Source organism: Pediculus humanus, genomic scaffold, assembly GCF_000006295.1.
Source record: "Pediculus humanus corporis 1103172107490 genomic scaffold, whole genome shotgun sequence".
Taxonomy (NCBI): Eukaryota; Metazoa; Arthropoda; class Insecta; order Psocodea; family Pediculidae; genus Pediculus; species Pediculus humanus.
The window spans coordinates 63,684-88,101 of record NW_002987106.1 but is presented as its reverse complement, the minus strand read 5'-3'; the positions used below and the strand labels follow the sequence as shown (position 1 = coordinate 88,101).

Sequence of the window (24,418 nt, the reverse complement as noted above, 5' to 3'; positions counted from 1 at the left end):
GACGAAAATGATTAATAATAATAATAATATTAATGATAATAATATTAATGATAATAAATATTTCGAAAAGAAAGAAAATGAATACGTGACGTCATCGTACATGTCGTTAAGATTAAAAATAATTTCTTATGTTTACCCTTGATGACGATGATGACGATGACGATGATGGGAGGGGATAAAAATGATTGGATTGATTTCATTGGCCGTCGAGTAATTTGGGGTGGAGGGAAAAGAAGAAGGAGGAGGAGGAGGAGGAAACTACTTCCGGTTTTGCGATTTCTCAACTTTCTCCTCCCCCGTGAGCGTGTGTGTTTGTGAAATGCGTCCGCGTTCAGAAATTTTCACAAATGACCCATTTTTTCACCTATTACGTAACCGATGTGCGTTCATATATATATAATAAACGCATATGATGCATTTCGGTCACGTGTTTCTCTCTCTCTCTCTCTCTGTCTTTCTCTCTCTTTCTCTCTCTCTCTGTCATGTTACGACAGGTGTGAATGCATCAATGTTTATCGTTGTCGATGATCCAAAAATGTAATTTTTTTTTTTGGATTTGTTATAATTGATTTTGGCAACGGTCATTTTTTTTTTTTTTATATATATTTTGAAAATAAAATTTTCCTTTTTCTCTCTTTCTCTCTCTCTCTTTCTCTTTTTTTTATTGATATTAATAATTTTTTTCTGTTGTTTTTTTTTAATAGCCTGTTGTCGAAATGACTTGGGTCATAGGTGATCACGTGGCTGCTCCGGGAAGTCAAGAACTCACCGTTCACAAGGGACAACAAGTCGAAGTTCTCGACGTTAACGTTTCCTCACCCGATTGGTGTCTCGTTAGAATGTCTACATCCGGTTCCGTCGATTCTCCGCCGGAAGGACTCGTTCCTCTGTCCATTTTGAAACAGCCTCCCGGTTTGAGAACTTCGCCCTGTAGGAAAAATTCAAACGATTTGGAAACAGGTAGGAATTCAGTGTAAACAAATTTTCCAGATTTTTTTTTTTTCGCGATGGCGGACGGTGAGAAATGCGATAAGGGATGGCAACCGATTTTTCCGACGCGTTCGACCTTGAGAAAATTTTGATAAAACAAGGTTTTAGGATCGAGAGAAAAAGAAATTTTATTTTTGATAAAGATTTTTGGCACGGAAACCCTGTTCGAAATGTCCTTGATTAAGTAAAATCTTCTTGACGTCTTCTTCTTCTTCATCTTCCCAACTGTTGAAATCGATTTTTTTTTCTTCTTATTCGAATGTATGATTTTATGTGTGTGTGTGTGAGAGAGAGAGAGTATAATTAATTGTCTGAATTATCATTATCGAAATTTTTGGTTAAGATTTGACCGAGAAACACGAACGAAATCAACGAATAATGAATAATGAATTGTTATTGTTTGTTTAATTATTATTATTACGCATTGGAAAATCTCCAAATTTCTCGCGGTCGAACAAACGTTTAAAAAAAAAAAAACTATGTAAACATGAAACAATGATCGTTTTAACATTCGACACGCAATAAAAAAATAATGATAATAATAAAGAAAAACTGGAATACGGTACTGAAAATAAAACACACATAAACGCGCGCGCTTTACGTGCATTGCGTTCGTTTTTGAAAACTCGCGCGTGTGAGAGAGAGATAGATAGATGGAAAATTTAAGAGGAAATTCGGAAAAGAGTAAGATGTTTAAATTGACCTTGAACATTGCCAGGGATGAACCCCACCGCATTGATACTGAGGAAGTAGAAATGAGGGGAAGGAAGAGGAGGGGAAGGGGAAGGGTATTGAATAGAAAAGTCGGTGCATCGATCCGCCCGGGCTCTCTCTACGACCTCTCACTCTCTCTCTCTTTCTCTCTCTCTCTTCCCCCCGTCTCTTTCTCTCCCATGCAGTTTTCCTCTCCTCTCTCTCTCTATTCTCTCGCCGCTCGCCTGCGTCAGCTGATTGCGCCATTTCACAAACTTCGTCTTATTATTATTATTATTATTATTATTATTATTATACGTATATATACATTTACCGTCCGTAACAAATCAAGGCGTGAGCTTTTTTTTTTTTTTTTTTTTTTTTTTTTTTTTTTTTTTTTATGACGTGTTGTCTTCTTCCACTTTTTTTTCTCACTCTTTTTCTTTTTCTTCTTCTGCTTCCACTTCCGTTTTTCAAAATATTTTATTTCGTCGTAAATTAAATTTATATTTCCCGTTTCCGGTTCGACTATTATTATTATGTTAACCGTCTGAGTACATTGATATTATCGCGATAGGTGATAGGGGGGGGGGAAATTTGATAAATCGAATCGAATCGAATGATGACGTCATTTTCGTAACATGATAAGTTGCATATACGATTCGCATTGAAGATGAGATTTTTTTTTTTTTTATCGTAACGAAATTCGATGATCGGATTTTGTGAAAAAGGTCGATCCGGAAATTGACCTGAAACGATTTCGATCGTGACACAATGATGATCGTTAACAATGTGGAAAAACGAATCCGAAAGGGGGAGATTGGGGGAGGGGAAAGAGGAAGGAAGGGGAGGAGGTAAAAGCAAAAAGAACAAAAGAAAAAACTCGATTTTTTTTCTTCCTGTGTGCATGCAACTTTGAACTTTGTTGTAATATGATAGAGAGAGAGAGAGAGAGAGAAACGAATCGAAACGAAAAGAAAAATGATCGAAACGGAAGAAAAGTGAAAGAGGGGGCGGGGAAAGGGGGGGGGTAAAAAAGAAAAATGAAAGAAATTTAAAAAAATATTTAATTGTCAATGTGATGATGAAAACTCAGTCAGGCTTCTTAAAAAAAAAAAAAAATTAAAAATCGTCACGTATTTGCTCCGCCATTTTGATTAATTTTTGTTGTTTTCTCTCTCTCTCTCTCTCTCTCTCTCTCTGCATCCCCTCCCTCTTTCTCTTCCCCATCTCTCTTTCTCTCTCATTTACCGCCTTCTTTCACATTGTATATTTTTTGTTTTTAACATTTTCCACTCGAATAAAATTTGTTTTTGTTTTTTATTTGTTCTCCCCCCCCCCCCATTCTTTCGATTCGATAATTATTATTATTAGTATTGTTTAATTTTATTATTATTATTATTATTTTATTTTATTTTTCCGGTCGTTAAACATCCGATCGAATTTCCATTTCCGTCGTTTGAACAAAACCCCTTCCCCCTTTCCGTCATTTTCTTTCTTACGGTTTTTTTTGTTTGTCTTTCTTCTGTCGAGGCAAATGTTTTGCAATTATTATTATCATCATCATCATTATCATTATTATCGTCGTCGTCGTCATCATCATTTCCATCGCAAAACAATTGGAATTTTTCATTTTCTTCGTAGGAGTCGAGTGGGTCGATGATTTTTCACCGAATATATATATATATATATATATATATATATATATATATATATATTTAATGAAAACGTGATGATGTTACGATTAAAATAATCACAATAATAATGATAATAATAATAATAATAATAATAATGATGATGATGATGATAAAAACGCACGAACAATCGTGTCACCTTTGCGTTGTTGTTGTTGTTATTATTGTTTTGACATCTGCCACGTTCGAATCGCGCGCGCGAAAGAGAGAAACGACGTGTCAACGTGACATAAACGAATTCGACCCTCACTCTTAGTTTAATTAATTGTCATCAGATTCTAGAATTTTCGAGAAAAAAAACAAAAAACATGGCGTAAACAAAGACGCAAAAATTCGACGTGCAAAAAAACCTTGGAGCGGGAGGAAAAAAAAAAAAAAAAAAAACGTGACGATTTTTCCCTTTTTTCATTCGTTTGTTTGTTTGTTGATTCACTCGTTTCGATGTTTTTCGATGTGTAAAAAACGAGTTAGAGAAGAAAGGTTGAATCGAAAGGTGATCGAGATATCGTTTGTTTTTTTTTTTTTAATTTACGTCACGCGCGCCATTTTTTTTTATAGCACGAGATATGTGCGCGGTGTCGAGAATATCTTTTTCGAATGATTTGCTTTGTTTGTTTTGTTTGATTGTTTGTTTGTTTGTTTGTTTGTTTTTTTTTCACGCGTTTTAGGAAAGGGAAAAGAGCAAGGGAGAATGATGACGTCATTAATCGAAATGATTATTTATAGTTATTATTATTATTAAACAAATTTTTTTTTATTCGCGTCGTTGACGTTCGGTTTGGATTCGCACGAATTGGTCAACGTTCATCATCATCATCATCATCATCATCATCATGGTTACTATTATTATTATTATTATCATCAATGGAAAATTTTTCGGTTTTAAATGTACGATTTACACGCACACGATCTAAATTGAATTTTTCAATTGTTTTAAATTATTAATTGACATTTTCCTTTATGGGGTGAATTAGTCTGTGTAAGATGGCGGCGAATTTTGATTTTCAAATAAGAAATAATTTTTTCAAAATGTCTTCCGCGATATGTTCTTTTCCGCCATTTTGTTTTTTTTTTTCCCCCTCTAATTGTCGGTCGAAAGAGAAAATGGCGAAAAGATTTCTCTCACGTTTCGACTTGATAAATTTGAATTGTCACAAAGTCGATTATACGTATATATATATTTTGTTTCCGTTTCCGCCGTTTTGAAAAATGTCTCTCTCTCTCTCTCTCACTTTCTCTCTCTTCCTCTTTCTTTCTCTTGAACTTTTTTCCTTTTGCTAGGAAATTCGTCTGTCGTCATTCATCGTTTCATCCGTTTCGCATTTAATTGCAAATCATTTTCAAAATTGGAATTTTCCTTTTTTTTTTGTTTGTGAAATTGCGACATTTTTTCCTTGTTTTGTCCGGGAAAATCATCGTGGAAAACGTTTCGAAAAACGATTTGAAAATTGATCGATAATAATTATAATAATAATTTTCATTTAACGGAAAAAAATTATTACACGAGTTATTTATTATATTTCGTCACAATAAAAATCGATCAAATCGCGAATTCCATAGAGTAATAAAAAAAAAGAAAGCTGAGAACGGTGTAGGAGCCGGGGGTGGGGAGTGAGGGGTGGAGAGGGAAGGGAGCAGATCATTCAATCAAGAAAATCAGAAAATTTTTATGAAAAATCACGTTTTTCTTTTTTTTTCTCACTTTCATTCAAGCTTTTACTTTTTTTTCGTTTTTTTTTTTTTTGTTGCCCACGACGGTGGCGACGGTTACGCGACCGGAAATGAAATAAAAAAAAAAAGAATGAATAACGACGACCGGAACTACTTTCACTACGGGGGGAAAAAAAAAGGGGAAAAAGTATAAAAAAGGAAAGAAACGACGATGCGATTGTAGGACGACGTGGGAATTTTCCGGGAAAAACTCTTCCCGCTTTTCTGTTTTTTCCGTAAAAATTTTATTAATTGGAACACGCGCACGCACACCCGCACCCACGCAAAGTCGATAAATCATTTATTTATTTTATTTTTTGTTCTCCCCCCCCCCTTTACCCCCTTTTCCTCCCCTTTCTCCTTCCCTGATTTCATTCATTTCTCGTTTTTTTATTTTTATTATAATTACTACGAAATAAAAGATTTAAAAAAAAAAAAAGACAAATGAAAAATGGCGAATAGAATTCGAAGAAAAAGTAACAATAATAATAATAATAATAATAATATTTATTAATAATAATAAGAATATAAAAATGACGTCACGACGTTTTGTCGTCGGTTTGTTAAGTGTGTGTGGTCGTGCATGGTTGGTTTCAATGTTACAAAAATCGTTCAGTTTGATTTTGGCATCGTATCGATACAAGTCGAAACGAGGAAAACTCGTTTGTTTGTCTTTTTATCGCGCGGATTTCGATATAAAATCTCGAATTTTATTTTTATTTATTAATTTTCTTACAAAGATTTCGCGAGTTTTTTTTGTTGTTTGTTTGTTTGTTTGATGGAATCGCGAATCAATTTTCCTTAAACGATTTCTTTTCTTTTCCTTCCTTCCTTTCCTTTTTACCTTCCTCCCTCTGTTTTTCCTTTTTCGTCTTCCTTTCGAACGATCACGATTGAGTGGAATACGATAAGTAGTAATGGCTGCTGATACTCTGACGTCTTCATGGACATCTTGCGGCAGAATGGATAAATGGAGAAGAAAATTGAGCATATTGTATAATCCAATGGATGGACATTGCGAAGGTAGGGTGAATAATTGCGATATGTGGTATTTAAAGGGGTGAAAGGGAGAGAGAGAGAGAGAGTGAGATAAGGGTGAAAATGGACAAAAAAGTAAAAAAAATGAAAGCAAGCAGAAGACAAAATGAAAAAAAAAAAAAAATGTCGAAAATGAAATGTGAAAAAAAAAAAAAAAATTTTGTTCTAATTTCTATTTATAAATTCAATTTTTTGGTCCTCCTTACAAACCGAAAAAAAAAAAACGAAAAATTTTTATTTTTAGTTTTTATTTATTTATTTATTTTGTATTTATTTATTCGAGTCTCTTTTCGATATATTTCGATATCATCATCGATATATCGAAAATTATTTTATTCGTTTATTAATTTTTTTAAGTCATGGCGTTCATTAATTTTTTTTTATATTTTTTTTCTTTTTTTTCCAATGGAATTTTTGCGATGGTGCGTGCGTGTGCGTGTATGCGTGTACGTGTTTTTGTGGAATTTTTTAATTTGGCGCCTTTTTTTTTCTAACTAATAATAATAATTTGAAATGAAATCGTTGTTTTTTTTTAAGTGCGAGAGAAAACGAAAGGGTTTTTTTCGTAGGGGGTTTATTTATCGATTCGGTAGGCAGGTAGGTAGGTAGGTAGGTACGTAGGTAAACCTTCCAAAAAGAGCTTATCGATCGTTTCCAAATCGAAAATTCTCGAAATCAAAACGGAAATCACGTAACGGTGTCAATTTTAAACGTGTCGAACATAACGACGAAGTGTTACGCGATATGAGAGTTGAGTGTAATCAACTTTTTCGTTTTTTTTTTTTTTTGCTAACGAAGACAATCAAATTAACGAATGAGAATAATAATAAAACGTCGGACATGACGTTAATAAAAAAAAAACATTCTTCGGTTGTCATTGTTTAAAAAACGTAATTATTTAATAAACAATAACAACAACAACAAACTTCTTGTTGATGTTGAAATTTAGGCTCGAAGGAAGAAAAAAAAAAAATTTTTTTTTAATTTAAATAAAAGAAGAACGTTGATTGCGTTTGTTAATAATGTGAGAATGGGTCTTTGTAAAATGAGTATTGATGAATTTTCCCGCGGTTTCATAGAAGGCTGTGCTTTTTTTTTGCTTTTTTCACGAGCGCGAAGGGTTGTTTGTTGTTTGTTTTCGCGTCGAAGATTGATTTCACGTCGAAATACTCATGAAGTGGCAGCAGACGAATATGGCAAGATAATTAAAAAATTATTTGTTTCCGTTTTGACTTTTTTTTTTCGATGCTATTTGAAACCACCCGATAAATTTAACTCCATAACCGACGTCGCGAAGTTTTTTCAGGGACTTGTTCCAGGAGGAACAAGAGGGGGAGAAGGTTCCAGGAGGAGGAGGGGGAGGTTTTTACCGGACTGTACAGAAATTACGAAAGTTTTCCCGATGTGATGTTTTTTTTTTTCCGTTTCGAATTCGTAAATTTTTTTAATCTGCGTACGTAAAACAATTGGTAATATTATCATTATCATTGAACGAATTTCCAGTTTGTTTGTTTGTTTATTTGTTTGTTCGTTTGTTCGTTCCAATTTCAAACTGATTTATGAGTCCGCCGTCCTTTCAATGCCTGACAGTTGGTTTCCCTCCCTGACATTTACATTCTCATACGCGTATTTATTTATGAATTATTATCATTATTATTATTATTATTATTATTATCATTTTCGTTACCGCCTCTGAGAATTCGGGAGAAAATTTTCGGCCGGGTGGACGTCACGGAATTTTAAAATTTTTTTAAAAAAAATTAATTTTCCAGAAAAAATGTTTAATGAGGTTTAAAAAATAGGCGGATTTTTTTTTTCATCTCGTTTTTCTTCTTCTTCTTTTTCTTTTTCTTTTCCTTTTGGTTTAAATGGGGCGGCGAAGGCGTCGACGACGACGACCTTACGAGTTTTTATTTAAAGATAGAAAAAGTTTTTCCGAGTACCGCCAAAATATCCGACCTCGATGTCGGCGGTTTCGATAATAAGGTTAAATTTTTTGTGCGTGTGCGTGTGCGACTTTCCACCTTTCTCGAATCGGGTGTCGGTTTTTAAAAATAAAATTTCTGGAATTTTCTTTATTATTTTTCCCTTTTGAAAAAAAGGACGAGGAAAAACTGACAAAAGTGGGACGCGGCGGTAGCGGGGGGGCGGCGGGAGAGAGAGAGAAAAAGTTTGTCGTTTTAAGGTTTTTTTTTTTTACGATGCAAACTCGCGAGTTGTTGTCATCGTCATCGTCGTCGTCGTGTCTGCAGATGTAAAATAATTTTTACGACGACGTGGCACAAAGTTTTTTTTCTTATCTTTTTGCGGTTTTTTCGTCGATTTTCTATCGTTGAAGTTTACATTGAAAAAAAAAAAAAAAAAAAACAAAATAGGCCATCACATCCGGTTTATCTTTGGCGTCCTCGCGTTCCACTTTTTTTTTTTTCGTAAAACGATTTTCCCTTGCTAAAATTTGCCGTAAATAAATTGCCTTCGTTTATATTATTATTATTATTATATTATTATTGTTATTATTATTATTATTATTATTATTGTTATGTTATTGTTTGAATTGGGTCGTTTGTGTGTGTTAGGTTGGTTTTCCGTTTCCTTCCTTTTCGTTTTTCGCTTGAATGATAACGAAAAAGAAAAAAAAAACAATGAAAACGTTTGTTTTTGTTTGCCCTCTCTCTCTCTCTCTCTCTCTCTCTCTCTCTCTCTCGTGAGAAAACCATCCAAAAAAAATTTTTTTTTTGTGATTAAAGACAATGGAATTTTTGCCGCGAAAATAAAAAACGAACAAACAAAGGTCAAGGAAAGGAGAAAAAGAGAAAGAAGAAGAAGAAAAACGAAATTTAGGAAAAAAAAATTTTTTCTAAACGTTTTTAATTGCGTTTAACAGATGTTGGTTGTCCTTCCCTTTTCTCTCTCTCTCTCTCTCTTCCCTTTTTTTTTCTCTCTAAGCAGAAGATATTTTTATTAGTTTTCTACCGTCGGTGGTTGTTCTTCTTCGGCTTCTTCGTTTTGAAAAAAGTTCCGACGGTTTTTTTTTTTTTTTTTTAATAAATGATTTTCCAGGAAACTTGGAACGAATTTGATAACGGCTGGAGAAAAAACTCATCTCTCTTTCTCTCTCTTTCTTTCCATGTCACTCTCTCTCTTTGATTTTTTACGTATGGATTTTTTCCGGTGTTGGATTGAATTACCGTCGGAATGATTTTTTAAAATATTCACGCGGTTACTTATTAAAGGAAGAAGAGAAGTGAAAAAAAAAGATGGCCGCCGCCGAAGAATTGAAAAACCTTGAAAATGATTTTTTTTTGTTCGGTCAACGTTTTCTTAACGGAAAAGCATCGGGGAAAAATGCATCGTCGGTCGTGTATTCAAATGTCTTTTTCATCGTGACACGTTATAATTATTCTTTTTAATGGGCTAATTAGGGAAGAGGAAATAATAATAATAATAATAATAATAATAATGATATTCGGACGACAAACGAAATTATTGACCGCCGAGTCGCGGGGTAAAGAAACTGAAGATTGCGAAGGAAAGGAAGAATGGCGGGAAGAGAACGGAAGGTCATTAAAGGAAAATCCTACGGGAGAGGGAAGGGGAGGGGAGAGGACCGGGAGAGGAGGAGACAAGAAGGGAAGGGCGAGAGAAGACCGGGAGAGGAGGAGGAAGAAGTAAAAAAAAAAAAAAATTGAAATGTTTGTGTTGTGTGTGTTAATGTTCGTTTATTCTCTCTCTCTCTTTTTCTCTCTCTCACTCTCTCTGTCTTTCTGTATCTCTCTTTTCTCTCTCTATCTCTTTTCTCTCATTTTTATCTGTTTGTTTGTTCTCTGATGGGTTTATCATCATCATCATCATAGATTATAAAGAAATCTATCTATCACCTTATCTTTCACTCCCTCTCTTTCTCTCCCTTTCTCTCTGTCTCTCTCTTTAGAATGAATCGCTATATCAGACGACATATTAATAATAATGATGATAATCGAATTAGTCGAAATGTTGTCTTACTGTCGTCAAAACGTGTCCGATTGGCGGTGGTGGTTGTTGAGAAGGAAAAAAAGGAAAAAAAAACGGAAGAAAATATTTTTTTTAAATTATTCAAATTTTTTTTCAAGTCGGATTTTTTGCTGCGGTAAATAATAAATAAAAAAACAACGCAAAAACATTATTATTATTATTATTATTATTATTATTATCATTATTATTAATATCGTCATTTAAAACAAATTTGCTTTCGTTTATTTGTTTGTTTGTATGTTTGTTCGTTTGCTTGTTTCACTATTGACCACCGGTTGAACGTTTGTTTTTTTTTCTTTCTTTCTTCTTCTGTTTTCTCTTATTCGTAATACGTTTGTTGTACATGTTTAATTATTATTATTATTATTTGTTTTGCGTCGTTAAAATTATTCGCAAAAAAAAAAAAAATGGCGGCGACGATTGAAGATTTCGTCACGACGAAAATCGTTGTCGAATTTAAACAAAAAAAGAAAAATGATTTCCCAGTACTTTGGCAAGTTTTCTCAATAATTAAAGTGTCAGAAGAATGAAAATGACATTGAAATGAAATAATAATAATAATGATGATAATGATAATAGTAGTAGTAGAAATTTTTTTTTCAGGTTTTATTTTGTTGATTGGTTAAAATCGATAAATTCAGGTTCTAATTATATTTTCAATAATCAAACGTGATGAGACGAAATCAATTAGCAGAAGACGGAGGAAAAAAAAATTAATCGTGATTTTTTCTCTCTCTTCGACGTTGCCATTTCCTCCATTTTCAATTATTATCATCATCATCATCATTATCGTTATATTTCGCATGCATAATTCGTTCGTTCGTTTGTTCGCACAGTCATCCGTTCGATTTTCGATAAAATGATCGAAACGAGAAAAAAAATTTTATTGAAACGTTCGAAACCTGAATTGTTGAGAAAAATCGTTCGGTCTTTTTCAGCAGACGACGTTCTCACGTCTAAACGTAAGTTTTGTTCCCTCCGAATGTTGAATTTTCGCGATAGTTTCGAAACGAACGTGAAAAATTCCATATAACATCCCCCCCCCCGCGTAAAGGTCGAATAGGGGAGGATTCGGGGGCGGGATCGGAAATAGCAAGCCTGACTCTCCTCCCCCTGGATGAAGAAAAGTAACGCGATGATACCAATTCGGTGGTTGTTTTATTCCATGGAGAAATATTTCGACACCGGTTTTTGCCATATTTTTCCATCTTTGTCGACGTCGACGACGACGACGACGATAACTCCCGTCGGCGACATTTTAATATTCTTTACGCAAAAAAAAAAAAAAAAAAAAAATAATCCGGACTTATATGGTCGTTCGTTTTCTTTTTTTTTTTTTTTCTCGAACGTTTCATCATCATCATCATGATTATTATTATTATCGTTATGAAGGCGTCGAGAGATTTCATTTATTATTATTATTATTTTCTTTTAAATCGTTTTCAGTTTGTTCGAATCAATCGAATCGTAATCACGGATTTTGTTTTTTTTTGTTTATTTTCAGAACCGGGTACCAGCGATGGAACGGGTACTACCTCTGCCGGACACGCCATAGCAAGTTCGCCAGTTAACAAAAGAAGAGTTTTTAGCGGGTAAGTAAAAGAAAAAAAAATGACAAAAATTTTATTTTTCTTTCTCTCTTTCTCTCTTTTCCGAATTTCCGGTTTTCCTTTCATCTCCTCTCCGAGGGTTTTTTTGATCCTTTTTCCTTTCACTTGTCGTCACCTTGAATCCGAGGTCTTCTTCGTAATTGTAAAACTTTTTGTTTTAATTGTGCAAATTTGTTAATGACTAATTGTTAGTTAGATGGCTAACTAGTCGGTGACGTTAGGCTTCTGCTATTGTGAAGCATAACCATTTAGGTCGATATTATCGTTTTGATTCGTTGAAACAAAAAAAAAAACGGGGGGGCGGAGTGGTTGTTGTCAATAACTTCGACAAAGAAACAAAAAAATGTTTTTTCCAAACTGTTATTAATTTTTGTTTTTTGTCCTCCCGCAGTAGAAAATGGCTTCCGCCACCGTTGCGGAAGTTGAGTCAGGGAAAAGTAGAGAAAAACAATACTCAGGATAGGCCGCAATTGAAAAAGACTCCCTCCGATAAAAGATTCAGGTTGCCGTCCATAGAAATGGGTAACAAGCAAAGTTCAACGACGGCCGAAGAAGAATTGGAATCGTCCAACAGGTTGGAAAATGGTGAAGAAGGTGAAGAGGATGCCGTCGAACTTCCGCCTCCTATGAAACCAATACAGGAACCCTTGCTCGTACCCACGGAAGATTCGCAGGGTGAAAGGGTGAGTAAGAAAACTTTTTTTCTTTTTACACTTTACGCACCCCCCCCTCCCCCCGAGAGAAGAAAACAAACAAAAAATTTTAACTTTACGTTTGTTTGTCTTTTTTTTAGATTTCCGAACTTTCGTTGACTCATTTGGAAGGAGCTGCAGAAATCGAACAAATAGTCAAAGAAAGAATGGTTCGTGTTTAATAAATCATTATTATTATTACTATTATTATTATTATTATTATTATTATTATAACTCACATAATAATCGTTTTTATATTTACATCACGCGAGAGTAAATTTACTTTTTTTTTTTTAAAAAAAAAAAAAAAAAAGTTTCTTATCGAAGAACGAACGGGTTTTGTTATTGCATGCGTGACTAATAATTTAGGGTTTAGATAAGCTTATGGTCTGTAGGATGGTGACTAATATTGAAGCGTTTGGGTGTGCGTGTGCGCGTGCGAGGAAAATGGTCGGTTTACCTTAAAAATCTTATCTTGTTTTTTTTTTTGTTGTTGTTAAATGAATAATTATTAGAAAATTAATTTGTTTTGTTTGTTTGCTTGTTTTGGACAACAGGAACAACACACGGAAAACCGTGAGAAAAATAATACGCTTAACAGAGATGGGAAATCCGTTGGTGACGTCACAGCAACAGGAGCAGGAACGACAACGCCGACAACGGGTTCGAGCGAGACGAATAATAGTAGAAATAGCGTCGTAGACATTACAACGTCGTCTTCGTCGACGACGACGAATAATAATAATCCCGAAGATGCCATGTTGAAAAGGGATTACGTGATTCGAGAGCTAGTCGATACGGAAAAGGATTACGTTAGAGATTTAGGTTTAGTAGTTGAGGGTTACATGGCGCTCATGAGAAATCCCGATTGTGATATACCCATGCCTGAAGATTTGAAATCGGGAAAGGATAAAATGGTTTTCGGTAATATCGAAGCCATTTACGAATGGCACAAAAGGTACGTAATGTGAGAGAGAGAGATAGAGAATGTTGTAAAACCGTTTAATTATTATTATTATTTTTATCGCGAAGAACGCGGAGGACGCGTTAAACGTATTCGAGAACGTTCGGGAATGTTCGCGAAATTTTTGAATTCTCTAGGGTGTAAAAAAACCGCGAGAGCAATTAAAAAAAAAAAAGAGAGCATTTGTTTTTTTACGTTGAGAAATTCGATCCGAACAAAATTAACGTTAAATGTTTGATTATTCGAAAGGAAAAACGTGAGGGAAATATTCATTTAAGAATGGAAGGAGGAGGGTGGTAAAAAAAGATAAAAAAAAATTTAAACGGTTTCAGCGTTAGTTAGCCGGCCATTTTTGAATCGTGAAAAGTTTGCAATTTTTTTATAAATAAACTGTGAGTGTTTAATAAATAAATAAATTAATTAATTAATTAATAAAAGAAAAAGAAAAAAGAAAGACAATTTTTAAATTTATTAAATACAAAACAAAAAAAAAAAAAGGATAAAGAAAAAAACCGTGAAATACCAAGCAAAGGGAATTAAATTAATTCATTTTTTTTCCATTCCGATGACGTAATAATGGTTTTTAAGAATCACTTAAGCGTTGCCAACTTAATTTTTTTTTTTTTTGTTTCAACTTTTAACGGTTTTTCATTTTAAGCGTTGTTCAATTTGTTTATTTTAAATTCGTTTTTTTTTTTTTTTTGGTTTCTCAGTCGTTTCTTGGTGAGTTTAGAAGAATGCATCGAACATCCGGAAAAATTAGGGCCGTTATTTAAAAAATACGAAAGAAAATTACACATGTACGTCGTTTATTGTCAAAATAAACCCGTTTCGGAGTACATCGTTTCCGAATACATAGACACGTATTTCGAGGTATGATGAAAAAATCTTCTTTTTTCAAACCTTATTCCGTATCGATCGTTATATTATTATTATTATTATTATTTTTGTTTTATTGAAAAACAGGAACTTAGGCAAAAATTGGGACACAAATTAACACTAGGAGATCTATTAATAAAACCTGTACAGAGAATAATGAAATATCAATTGTTGTTGAGAGATATAGCTAAATACACACAACGAGCCGATCTCAAGTCTGAAATGGAGGATCTCAGAATTGCTTTGCAAGTCATGCACGTCGTACCTAAATCAGCCAACGACATGATGGACGTCGGAAGGTTGCAAGGTTTCGACGTGAGTTTATTTGTAAAAGAAAAGGTTTTGTGTAAATGCTAGTAGCTTTAGTTACAACCTTTTGTTTTGTTTTGCTTATCATAATAAAGGGTAAAATAACGGCTCAAGGGAAACTCCTTCTTCACGGTCTTTTAATGTGTTCGGAAGTCATGGCGGCTGCGGGTGCCAAAGCAAAAGAATTGCAAGTCTTCCTATTCGAACAGAACATAATATTCAGCGAAGCCGTGGGAAAGAAAACTCAATTCACCGATCCAATGTACATATACAAGGCTCACATACAGGTACGGGAAGGAAAGGAAAGAGATTGGATTTGTTTTCCTTTGACGTTTGTCAAAATTAAAAACGTTTGTTTTTATTTGACTTTTTTTTAAAGGTCAATAAGGCGGCACTAGACGAAACGTATTGCGACGATCCGGAGGGTGTCAAATTCGTTATTATATCAACGGATCGTAAAAAATCACCCATGGGATTCGTATGCGCGGCATCGTCACGGGAATCACGTAACGAATGGGTTACGACTATAAAAAACATGTTGCAAACTCAAAAAGACTTTTTGAAAGCCATACAATCCCCAATCGCTTACCAAAAGGAACTCACAAAGGAAACGTAAGCACTCACTCACTCACACACACTCAAACTCACACTTTAAATATATTCATTCTTTCCTTTGCGACGTTACCATACGATCGCATTTTATTCGATTGAATAATAATAATAATAATAATAATAATAATAATAATAATAATAATGATAAAAGGAAAGAAGAAAAAGGAAAAAAGGAAATCTTTTGCAAAACAGACTGAATAATTTTTTTTCTCTTCTACTACAACTACAATTGAGCAAAAGATTTTTTTTTTTTTTTTTTTTTTTATATAAAATAATTTTTCAAAACCTGTCATTCCGTACGTTTTATTTATTTTTTTTTTTTTTTGTGCTTTTTCTAAATCTAATCAGGATGGGTTTTGGGTAAATAAAAAAGGAAAAAAAAGGAAAAAAAGGAAAACTTGCCAATCGGTTTAATTTTAGTTTAAATAATATGTAATTAAAAATGAGGGAAAAAAAGAAATTTACTTTATTTATTTATTTATTTATTTACTTATTGTTGTTCTTCTTGTTGTTGTTGTTTAATAATAATAATAATAATAATAATAATTTTTTGTAATAATGATAATAATAATAATGAAAAGGAAAAGGAAAAGGAAAAGGAAAAAAGTCGCAGTTTGAGTTTTTATTAACGATTGAAAATAATTAAAAGAAAAAACGAAACGTTTATCGGTTTTGTTTGTTTGTTTTTTTTTTTAATTTTCTTCTGCTTCGAAATTTTTTTTACGTCATCAAAATGGAGGAAAATAATTTAAAAAATAAGGCTGAATAGAAAACCGGAAATAGAAGAGATAGATTTGTTTTTTTTTTTAAAGTAAAAGTGTATGAAAAAAGTTTTTATTTCCGTAATATTGTAAAGTACGTATATATATATATTTTTCATATCCGTTAAATTTGCTAGGCAAATAATAATAATAATAATAACGATGATGATAATAATAATTATTTAATAATAATAAATAGAAATTAAAAGCTTTTCGCTTCGCCATTTTGTTTTTGTAAACGTTTTAAAAAATTTTGCAATCGAAGCCAAAAAATAATAATAAATATTTAAAAAAGAAAAGACGGTTAATGTCTAATTATAAACGAAAATGGCGGCGGTGATGATGATGATGATAACATATTATGTAAATAATGTATTAATAATAATAATAATTGCGAACATATTACGGATTCATCGTTACGAAATGGTTTTTTTTTTTATAATCGTTTTGAAAATCTCTCTGTGACTCTTTATTTATTTATTTACTCTATGACGTTCGGTTTTCTTTTTTTTTTTTTTAATCCGATTCCGAACTGAGAAATTTTTTTAAATAAATTATAATAATAATGATGATGACGTACGGCAGTTGTGAAATAATATAATAATAATAATTATTATTGTATTTATAATTTGTAATTATTTAATTAATAATATTAATGATAATAATAATAAGTTTGATAAGAATGATGATGATGATGATGATTGTGGTGATTGTGGTGATGGTATTGATGATGATGATGATGATGATGATGATGTTGATTGAGATGATGATGATGATGATGAATGTGAAAAAAAAAAATAAGAAATAAAAATTGTGATAATTCTTTTTTTTTTTCTTTTTTTTTTTTTTTTGCAATTGTGTATATTTTAATGTATTTTTTTGTACATAAACCGATAATAATAATATTAATAATAATGATGATGATAGTGATAATGATAATGATGATAATGGTGATGATAAAATAGTGGAGAAAAAAAAAAATGACATTTGTATAAAAAGAAATTTTTTTTTTTATTTATTTTTTCTTTTTTTTTTTATTATTTTTAATCAAATTTGATAAATTTTATTAATTTTTAAAATGAATAATAATAATAATAATAATAATAATAATATTAATAATAATGATGATAATAATAACAAGAACAATTATTTATTTATTAATTATTTATTCGGTTTGAACTTCTTAAAAAATTTTCTACAAAAAAAAAAAAAAAAAAAATCTCATTTTAAACTGTTATAAAAAAACGACGTGGTTTTAGAAAATTTTTTATTATGTCACCGTTAATGTTGAATTTGTACATATTTAATTTTAGTTTTGTGACGTAGTTTTTGTTTGTTTTTGTCGTTGTCGTTTGTAATTTACCAAAAAAAAAAACCGTTATTTTTTTTTACTCTGTTGGAAAGCTTTCCTTTTTTTTTTGTTTGTTTGTTTGTTTGTTTTTTCATTTTTTATCACGAAATTTAAAAAAAAAAAGCACACATTATTATTATTATTATTATTTTATTTTTGTATCGTTTGCGTGCGTATATTATTTTTATTTTATTTTATTTTTATTTTTTTTTTGTTTTCGTTCTGCTTTTTGCACTTTTGTGTCCACGTCGTCGTCGTTGTCGTCGTTTTCGTTTTCGTCATACCCACACACGCACTTCCACACGCACACGAACCCATAAAAACAGTACGTCAACATTTGATTTGTGGGATCCGAGCCTACGTAAAACATTATCGAATCCCGTATCGATCCAATCATTCGGAACGGAACAAAATGCTAAAAATTTGAAAAACGATGGAAATAGTAAAACAACAGCAACAGCATCGGAAGAAAAAGAAGATGAAAAAAAAAATTGTTTGAAAATAATATCATCGTCGTCGGATTTTACGTCACAACAACATAATAATAATAATAATAACGTTCGAAGATACTCTAGAACGCCGAGTCCGACGAAAAGCAAATTGAATTTTTTAGAAAATTTTAAAAACGTTTTAGGAAGGACAAAAAATAAAAACGATGACGTCATAAATGATGAAATTTACGTTAACGGTGTTAAAATGGGTGAAAACGGTTTTGGAAACGTCGGTCCCATCGATAAAATTTCCACGGGTCGGATATGGTCACCGGAATCCCATCATATCCTACAGGTAATAAAATACAAGCCGCCATGTTTTTTTTTTTTCTATCTATCTCTATCTCTATCTTCCTCTCACTCTCGGTTTGGTGTCACTTCCGGTTCTTATTAATTAACACTTTAATTTTTCGTGATTTTTTATTTATATTAACAAAAAGGTGAGAGTTTTTTATTAAATTTATTCATTTCCGGTTTGTTTTGTTTTGTTTTTTTGTTTAAACGATTTGTTTTATTTTTGTAGAACGAGAGTGGAATTATTTTAGTACCTGGATCATTTGGAAAAGTCATATTCGATTTTAAAGCCGTTAGACCGGATGATCTTCATGTTAAAACGGGTGATCACGTGATCATCGTCGAACACAATTCGAAAAGAGGTTACCTCGTTAAACTTTATTACGAAGATGGTTTTTCAACGGGACCAGAAGGTTGGGTACCGGCTCACTGTTTATCACCACTGGTATTGTTTCTTTTTGTTTTGTTTTGTTGTTGTTTCGGTACGTCGTGACATCATACTACACGACCGGATGTTGTGTTTCAGGTCGAAAATCAAAGGAAACCCTGGTCTTTCCGGTTTCGTAAACCTCCGACGCCGACGGCCATTTTTACACCGCCGAGAGAAAAACGTCTCGACGATGCCATTTACAGAATGTCGGATTCAACGAAAAGTCTTATTTTTCAACCTGAATTAATCGAAAGGTTAAAAGATGTCGTCGTGGCATTAGGTGAAAGAGCACAGCTCACGTGTAGAATGAGACCCGTGGCGAGGTGAGTGTACAAAATTTACAATTTTTTTCTTTTCTGTTTTTTTTTTTTCTAATTCGATTGTGATTGTCACAGACCGGAAGACGTTTCCATAACTTGGAGATTCGGACCCATGGATACGAGTAGCGTGATAAGAGCAGGTGGAAGGTTTAGCATAAGGTTATCACCCGAAGGTTTTGCAACTTTATCAATTTGTCAAACACGTTCGGCCGATAATGGACAATACACGTGCACCGTTACCAATAGCGCGGGAAGCGTTTCTTCTTCTGCTTTCTTAACCATAACGAGTGAGTTTTTTGTTTTTTTTTTTTTTTTTTTTTTTTTTTAGGTGATCTAATAGTAATAATAATGATAATAATTTTTATATCAGGTCCAGAAAAATCAGACGAACCGGAAGAAGAAAGTGATACGAATTGGGAAGCGGAACAATTTCGTAAAAGATATGAAGAATTAGAAGAACTCGGAAAGGGTAGAATGTCCGTCGTGAAAGCAGCCAGAGATAGGTCGACGGGTCACGTGGTCGCTGTCAAACAAATCAATCGTAAATATCAAAGTCCGGAAGTGACGAGAGCCGAATACGAATTGTTGGCAACACTGAGACATTCTCACCTACCTCAAGCTTTGGCACTTTTTACAAACGCTCCTAATCCAAATACGGATTCGATAATAATGGAATTGTGAGTTTTCAATCAATCAATATGGACGAAAATAACAAAAATTGAAAATTTTAATCCATTTTTAAATTATTACAGAGCGAAAGAATCTTTATTCGATTTCGTCTGCCGCCACGACGAATACAGTGAGAAAACGGTTCGACGAGCTCTACGACAGCTTTTATCGGCTTTGGCTTGTTTACATCTTCACGGTGTCATGCATTTAGACGTTCGGGTAAGGTTCTTTCCCCTCCCCTCCCCTCCCCTTCCCCCCTCTCTGCTTTCGATTTATTTACTAAATTCGAGAATTTTCCTCTTCCAGCCGGAAAACATACTCGTAGACGGAAACGGAGAAATAAAATTAGTCGATTTAGGTGAGGGTGTGAGAAGGAATTCCGTACCTGGATCCGTACTACCACCCGTGAGTTTAGAATTTGCAGCACCGGAAATGGTTTTGGGTAAATCAGCAACGAGTCAATCCGACATGTGGAGCGCTGGAGTTTTCTTTTATATTTTTCTAAGGTTAATTATTATTATTATTATTTAAAAGTGTATTTAACTCACATGCGTCTAACATTTTCTCCTTTTAATTTTCCAACAGCGGCGTGTCTCCTTTCCTCGATGAAACAATCGAAGAAACCACGAGTCACATATTACAATGTGATTTTTTTTACGCTTACGAACATTTTTCAAACGTTTCGGATGAAGCCAAATCCCTTGTTTCGGCACTGTTGCAACTCGCACCGCAGCAAAGGTTAAACGCAGCCGCTTGTTTGTTGGATCCGTGGTTTCAAAGCGTGAGTAAAAAAATTTTTTTTTTTTTATGTGTTTCAATCAAAAGACGACAAACAAAACAAACAATTTTTTGTTTTTATGTTAAATTTGTTTGTCGTTTTGTAATTTTCAGGAGACGGGAAACGTTTGGAAAACGGAAAAATTAAAACGTTTCATGGAACGTCGCGTCCCAACGATGATAACCCTAACGAATTCATCTCATATATGATGACGGCCGCCATCTTTTTTTTTTACTTAACTCCCGTAAATTATTTTTTAATAAATTTATTATTATTATTATTATCACGTAATATATATATATATAGTAAAATATATTTTTTTTTAATAAGAAAAAAATTTGTTTTTTTTTTTGCTGCTGCAGCTGTTGCTGCTGTCGGGAAAAGCAAACGGGAAAAATAAATAAATTTTCTTAATATTATTTTTATATATATATATATATTTGGAAAAAAAAATACAAAAATATTTCAGGCGCACGCGCACAAAAAAAAAATTAATAATAATAATAATTTTTTTTTATATCTCTCTCACTCACTCTCACTCTCTTTCTCTCTCTCTCTCTCTCTCTTTATAATCTTAATTTTAAAAAAAAAGAATTCTTTGGCCCAACGACAAAAAAAAAATGAACACTTAATTATTTTACTGTCTTTTTCCTTCTCTCTCTCTCTCTCTTCATCTTTCTTATTATTATTATTATTATTAAAAAAATAGGTAAAGTGTAATTCTAACTAAATATAATAAAAAAAAAAACAGGTAACAACGAATACTGTTAATAATAATAATAATAATAATAATAGACAAACAAAAATTTTTTTTTTTTTTCACTTCAATTTTGCATTATTTTATTCCAATGATGAATGCTGCCATTAATTCTACGTTTATTATTATTATCTCGTACTATGTAATCTCTCGCGTCGTCAACTACGTCATCAACTACGTCACAATCATCATTTCCGTTACGATCAACATCAACATCAACATTATCATCTTCATCGCGATCGTAATCGCATCCGTCGTTTCCGTTATTTTTCACATTCAATAAACAATCGTCGCCATTGTTTAAATTTTCTTTATAAATGTCGGTCGGATCGTATTCTTTAAAAAAATTATTATTATTATTATTATTTTTAAAAGTATCATCATCATCATCATCATCATAATCATCGTAAAGGTTGTTAGAATTGATTTTCTCATTCATTTTATTATCGATTGATGATAGAAACGATTTCGATTCGATTTCGGAATCGGATTTAGTAAAACCAAACGAGGATTTATTAAAATGTAACGACATTCGTCCCAAATCTCCGGAAAAACGATTTTTGCTTATCTGAAAAAGAAAAATTAGAAAATTTTTTTAAATTTAACGGAAATCTCAATTTTCGAACGTTGATGGCGTTAGTGTCGCTTTCTTCATTACCTGTAAGTATTTTTTTTTAACGAATGAATCCGTGTCGTAATTTTGTATTATCATAACGTTATCGGCTTCCTGTGCTGCTTTCGCACCTCCGAATATAGAATTTATACTTAAATTAATACCATCCATTCCTTTTTTAGGATGCATGACGAGTGTCACGTGACAATTGAATTTGGATGCGAAACTTCTAAACGATTGTATGAGGACATCTTGTTTCCAAAATCTATCTATGCTTCCAGAATCACCGGAAACGTCTATCATGAATTGAACGTTATCTATAACGACGTGTGCTATATCGTGAACGTAAGAACAATGTTCTACGGCATCCATGACGGCACGTAGAGATTGCTGACCGTGAAATGTCATGAAATATATTGGTAACGTTTCAAATTTATCAGCCCAATAATTAAATTTATCAACGTTTTCTTCTAACGGTATTCTAGAATATTGCTGTAGCATTTTTTTAGCAAGTCTAACGTTTTTTATTTCAAAACTACCCCAAAGAGTGTTGACACCTTGTATGGCTAAATCTAATGAATATTCGCTTATGAATGTTGTTTTACCTGAACCAGTCGGACCTGTGAGAACAGTTAACTCTCCTCTCCTGTGTCCCTTCAATATTTTATTCAACGTTGGAAATCTGTTCCATTTAATGCCGGAAAATTGATCCACGTTTTGTATTTCAGATAAGATTTCTTCTCTCAAATCGCAGAAAGATATTATTGATTCATGCCATGCTGATTTTGCATTTTTCAATATGGGTAATATTTGTCCACCTTTTGAAACAACACTCGATGCTGAAATTTGTTTATCTATCGGTTTGACAATGAAACATCTTTTTTCACCTAATTTTTTAGCAAAACTACTGCTTGCATCAATCGCTTTAGCATCTCCCAACCACAGTATAATGTTTTCATACTTTTCGAAAACAGGAAGCGAACTCTGCGGTAGGTACGAATAACCGTATGGAAGACATATTATCTCTGATTTTAAATTCAATGGTAACAATGCGAAAAAATCTTTTTCCTCAGCAACAACAATGGCTGATTTTTCAGAATTGTGTGATTTTAAAACTCCTGGACAATTGGTACTGGGATACATGCTCAATTTACCATCAATTCCGATAATTTTATATCCTGCGATTGTGTTGTCGAATGTGAAAAAAGGTATGTACATGTAATTTTTACATTTCGATATTCTAATCTGTAATTTTTTCAACATGTGTTTGGGACTTTTGTTAAATTTAAAATTTTTAAAAACGTTTGAATAATTATCATCGTTTAAATCCGTTATTGGTATTGATTTGTCATAAATTTTATTCCACTCTTTCTGATAATTATATTTAAAAAAATTTCTCACGGGTTTTGAATTTGATTGAGAATAATCATTTGATAACATATTATCACAAAAATCATTCCAATCACCGTTCGAATGACATATATTGCATAGAAAATAACCAGTCGTTTTGTTTATGTATATTCCACCGTTGATTTTACCATTTTCCTCATTATTTTTACATTTGTCACAATATACACAACCTTCAATGCGAAAACAAGCGTGACCGGATGTGTATTTAATTGATTTTTCATCTAATTTTTGTACTATTTGTGATTCTTTTATTGAAAAATGACCGTCATTCGACACTTTACCGGCATCGTTTAAAAAAGTAACGCTTCTCAATAACTGACGATTTATTATATTGTTTTTGTATAATAATAATGAATTTATCGAAGGAGAATTATTTTTTAATATAGGTCGAAGTAAACTTTTCATACTGACAATCCTAATACAAAAAACAAAACAAAAACAAAACTTTTACAGATTAAATTCTTTCTTTTGTTCGATTTCGAATGTAACTTAATATGAATTTACTTTTTCTAAACACATTTTTCTATTGACACGTTTTGGCGTAATACGTTACACGGGGGGAACGAGAAAAAAAAGAAGCCTTCTGTCATCGACTTTGTCACGGTTAAAAACGTTTGAATATTTTAATAATTCGTTTGTTTGATTAAATCGGGGGGAAAAATGTGATTTATTTTATTATTTACAATTAATATTTTATTCGTAGTTTTAAAAAAATAAATTTTCAGATCGGGTAAAAAAAAAAAAAAAAAAAAAAAAAAAAATTTCAGGTGGCAGTGATAAAATTTTGTTCGTTTCCGGTGTAACAAGGTGTAACGACCTTTTGACTAAATTTTTTCATTCTTTTTTTTTTTTTTTGAAAATTTTTTTTTTTTTTATTTATTTATTTTAATTTGATTTTAATTTATTATTATTATTATGTCGACGCGTAGAAAATTAATATTTTTAATAATTGTATCGTGTAATTACGCATGATTTTAATTAAGAAACACATCAAACATGGTGTGGTTAAAATTTGTTTTTTGTTACCCAAGTGAATAATTTTTTTTCTTTTGGTTTTCGTTTTACGAATAAAACCGGTTTTAAGTTTAAAATAATGTCAAAAACTTTAATCGTTACATAAATAAATAAATAGAAAATGTATTATTATTAATACATATTTATCTATGATGTGTGTTAAACATGGATTAATATTCAACAGTTGATTGTTCTAAAGCCAAAGTTTTATTTTTTTTAATTAATATTGATTATTATTTATTTATTTAATTAATTGAAATTTTTTTTTAATAAAATAAAATGTTTTACTTATTAATTATTTTATATGGTTTATTAAATTGTTATTTGG

General features: G+C 32.2%; 3 protein-coding genes across 3 annotated transcripts in view; 2 read left to right on the top strand and 1 right to left on the bottom strand.

Annotated features, from left to right (window-relative positions):
* The window catches only part of Phum_PHUM149600 (Huntingtin-associated protein-interacting protein, putative), a gene marked incomplete at its 3' end in the record, with an annotated part of 64,675 nt that extends 49,469 nt beyond the window's left edge, over positions 1-15,206 (top strand). The window contains exons 25-33 of the mRNA XM_002424708.1: positions 705-960; positions 11,641-11,728; positions 12,138-12,429; positions 12,540-12,608; positions 12,996-13,396; positions 14,116-14,275; positions 14,369-14,596; positions 14,686-14,877; positions 14,970-15,206. Coding sequence (XP_002424753.1) covers positions 705-960; positions 11,641-11,728; positions 12,138-12,429; positions 12,540-12,608; positions 12,996-13,396; positions 14,116-14,275; positions 14,369-14,596; positions 14,686-14,877; positions 14,970-15,206 — 1,923 coding nt within the window. The remainder of the gene's footprint in view (positions 1-704; positions 961-11,640; positions 11,729-12,137; positions 12,430-12,539; positions 12,609-12,995; positions 13,397-14,115; positions 14,276-14,368; positions 14,597-14,685; positions 14,878-14,969) is intronic.
* Positions 15,207-17,235: 2,029 nt separating this feature from the next.
* On the top strand, positions 17,236-20,505 carry Phum_PHUM149590 (serine/threonine-protein kinase, putative; the record flags this gene model as incomplete). The annotated part of the gene is made up of 10 exons (XM_002424707.1): positions 17,236-17,285; positions 17,641-18,100; positions 18,329-18,544; positions 18,626-18,852; positions 18,925-19,136; positions 19,220-19,526; positions 19,602-19,737; positions 19,825-20,024; positions 20,104-20,329; positions 20,410-20,505. 10 exons carry the CDS (start codon positions 17,236-17,238, stop codon positions 20,503-20,505), a joined length of 2,130 nt encoding a protein of 709 aa, XP_002424752.1.
* A 615-nt stretch (positions 20,506-21,120) lies between these two features.
* Phum_PHUM149580 (twinkle protein, putative) lies at positions 21,121-23,481 on the bottom strand (the record flags this gene model as incomplete). The annotated part of the gene is made up of 4 exons (XM_002424706.1): positions 21,121-21,389; positions 21,555-21,621; positions 21,712-23,037; positions 23,068-23,481. The coding sequence occupies 4 exons, from the start codon at positions 23,479-23,481 to the stop codon at positions 21,121-21,123; spliced, it is 2,076 nt and encodes a 691-aa protein (XP_002424751.1).
* Between the last annotated feature and the right edge of the window lie 937 nt (positions 23,482-24,418).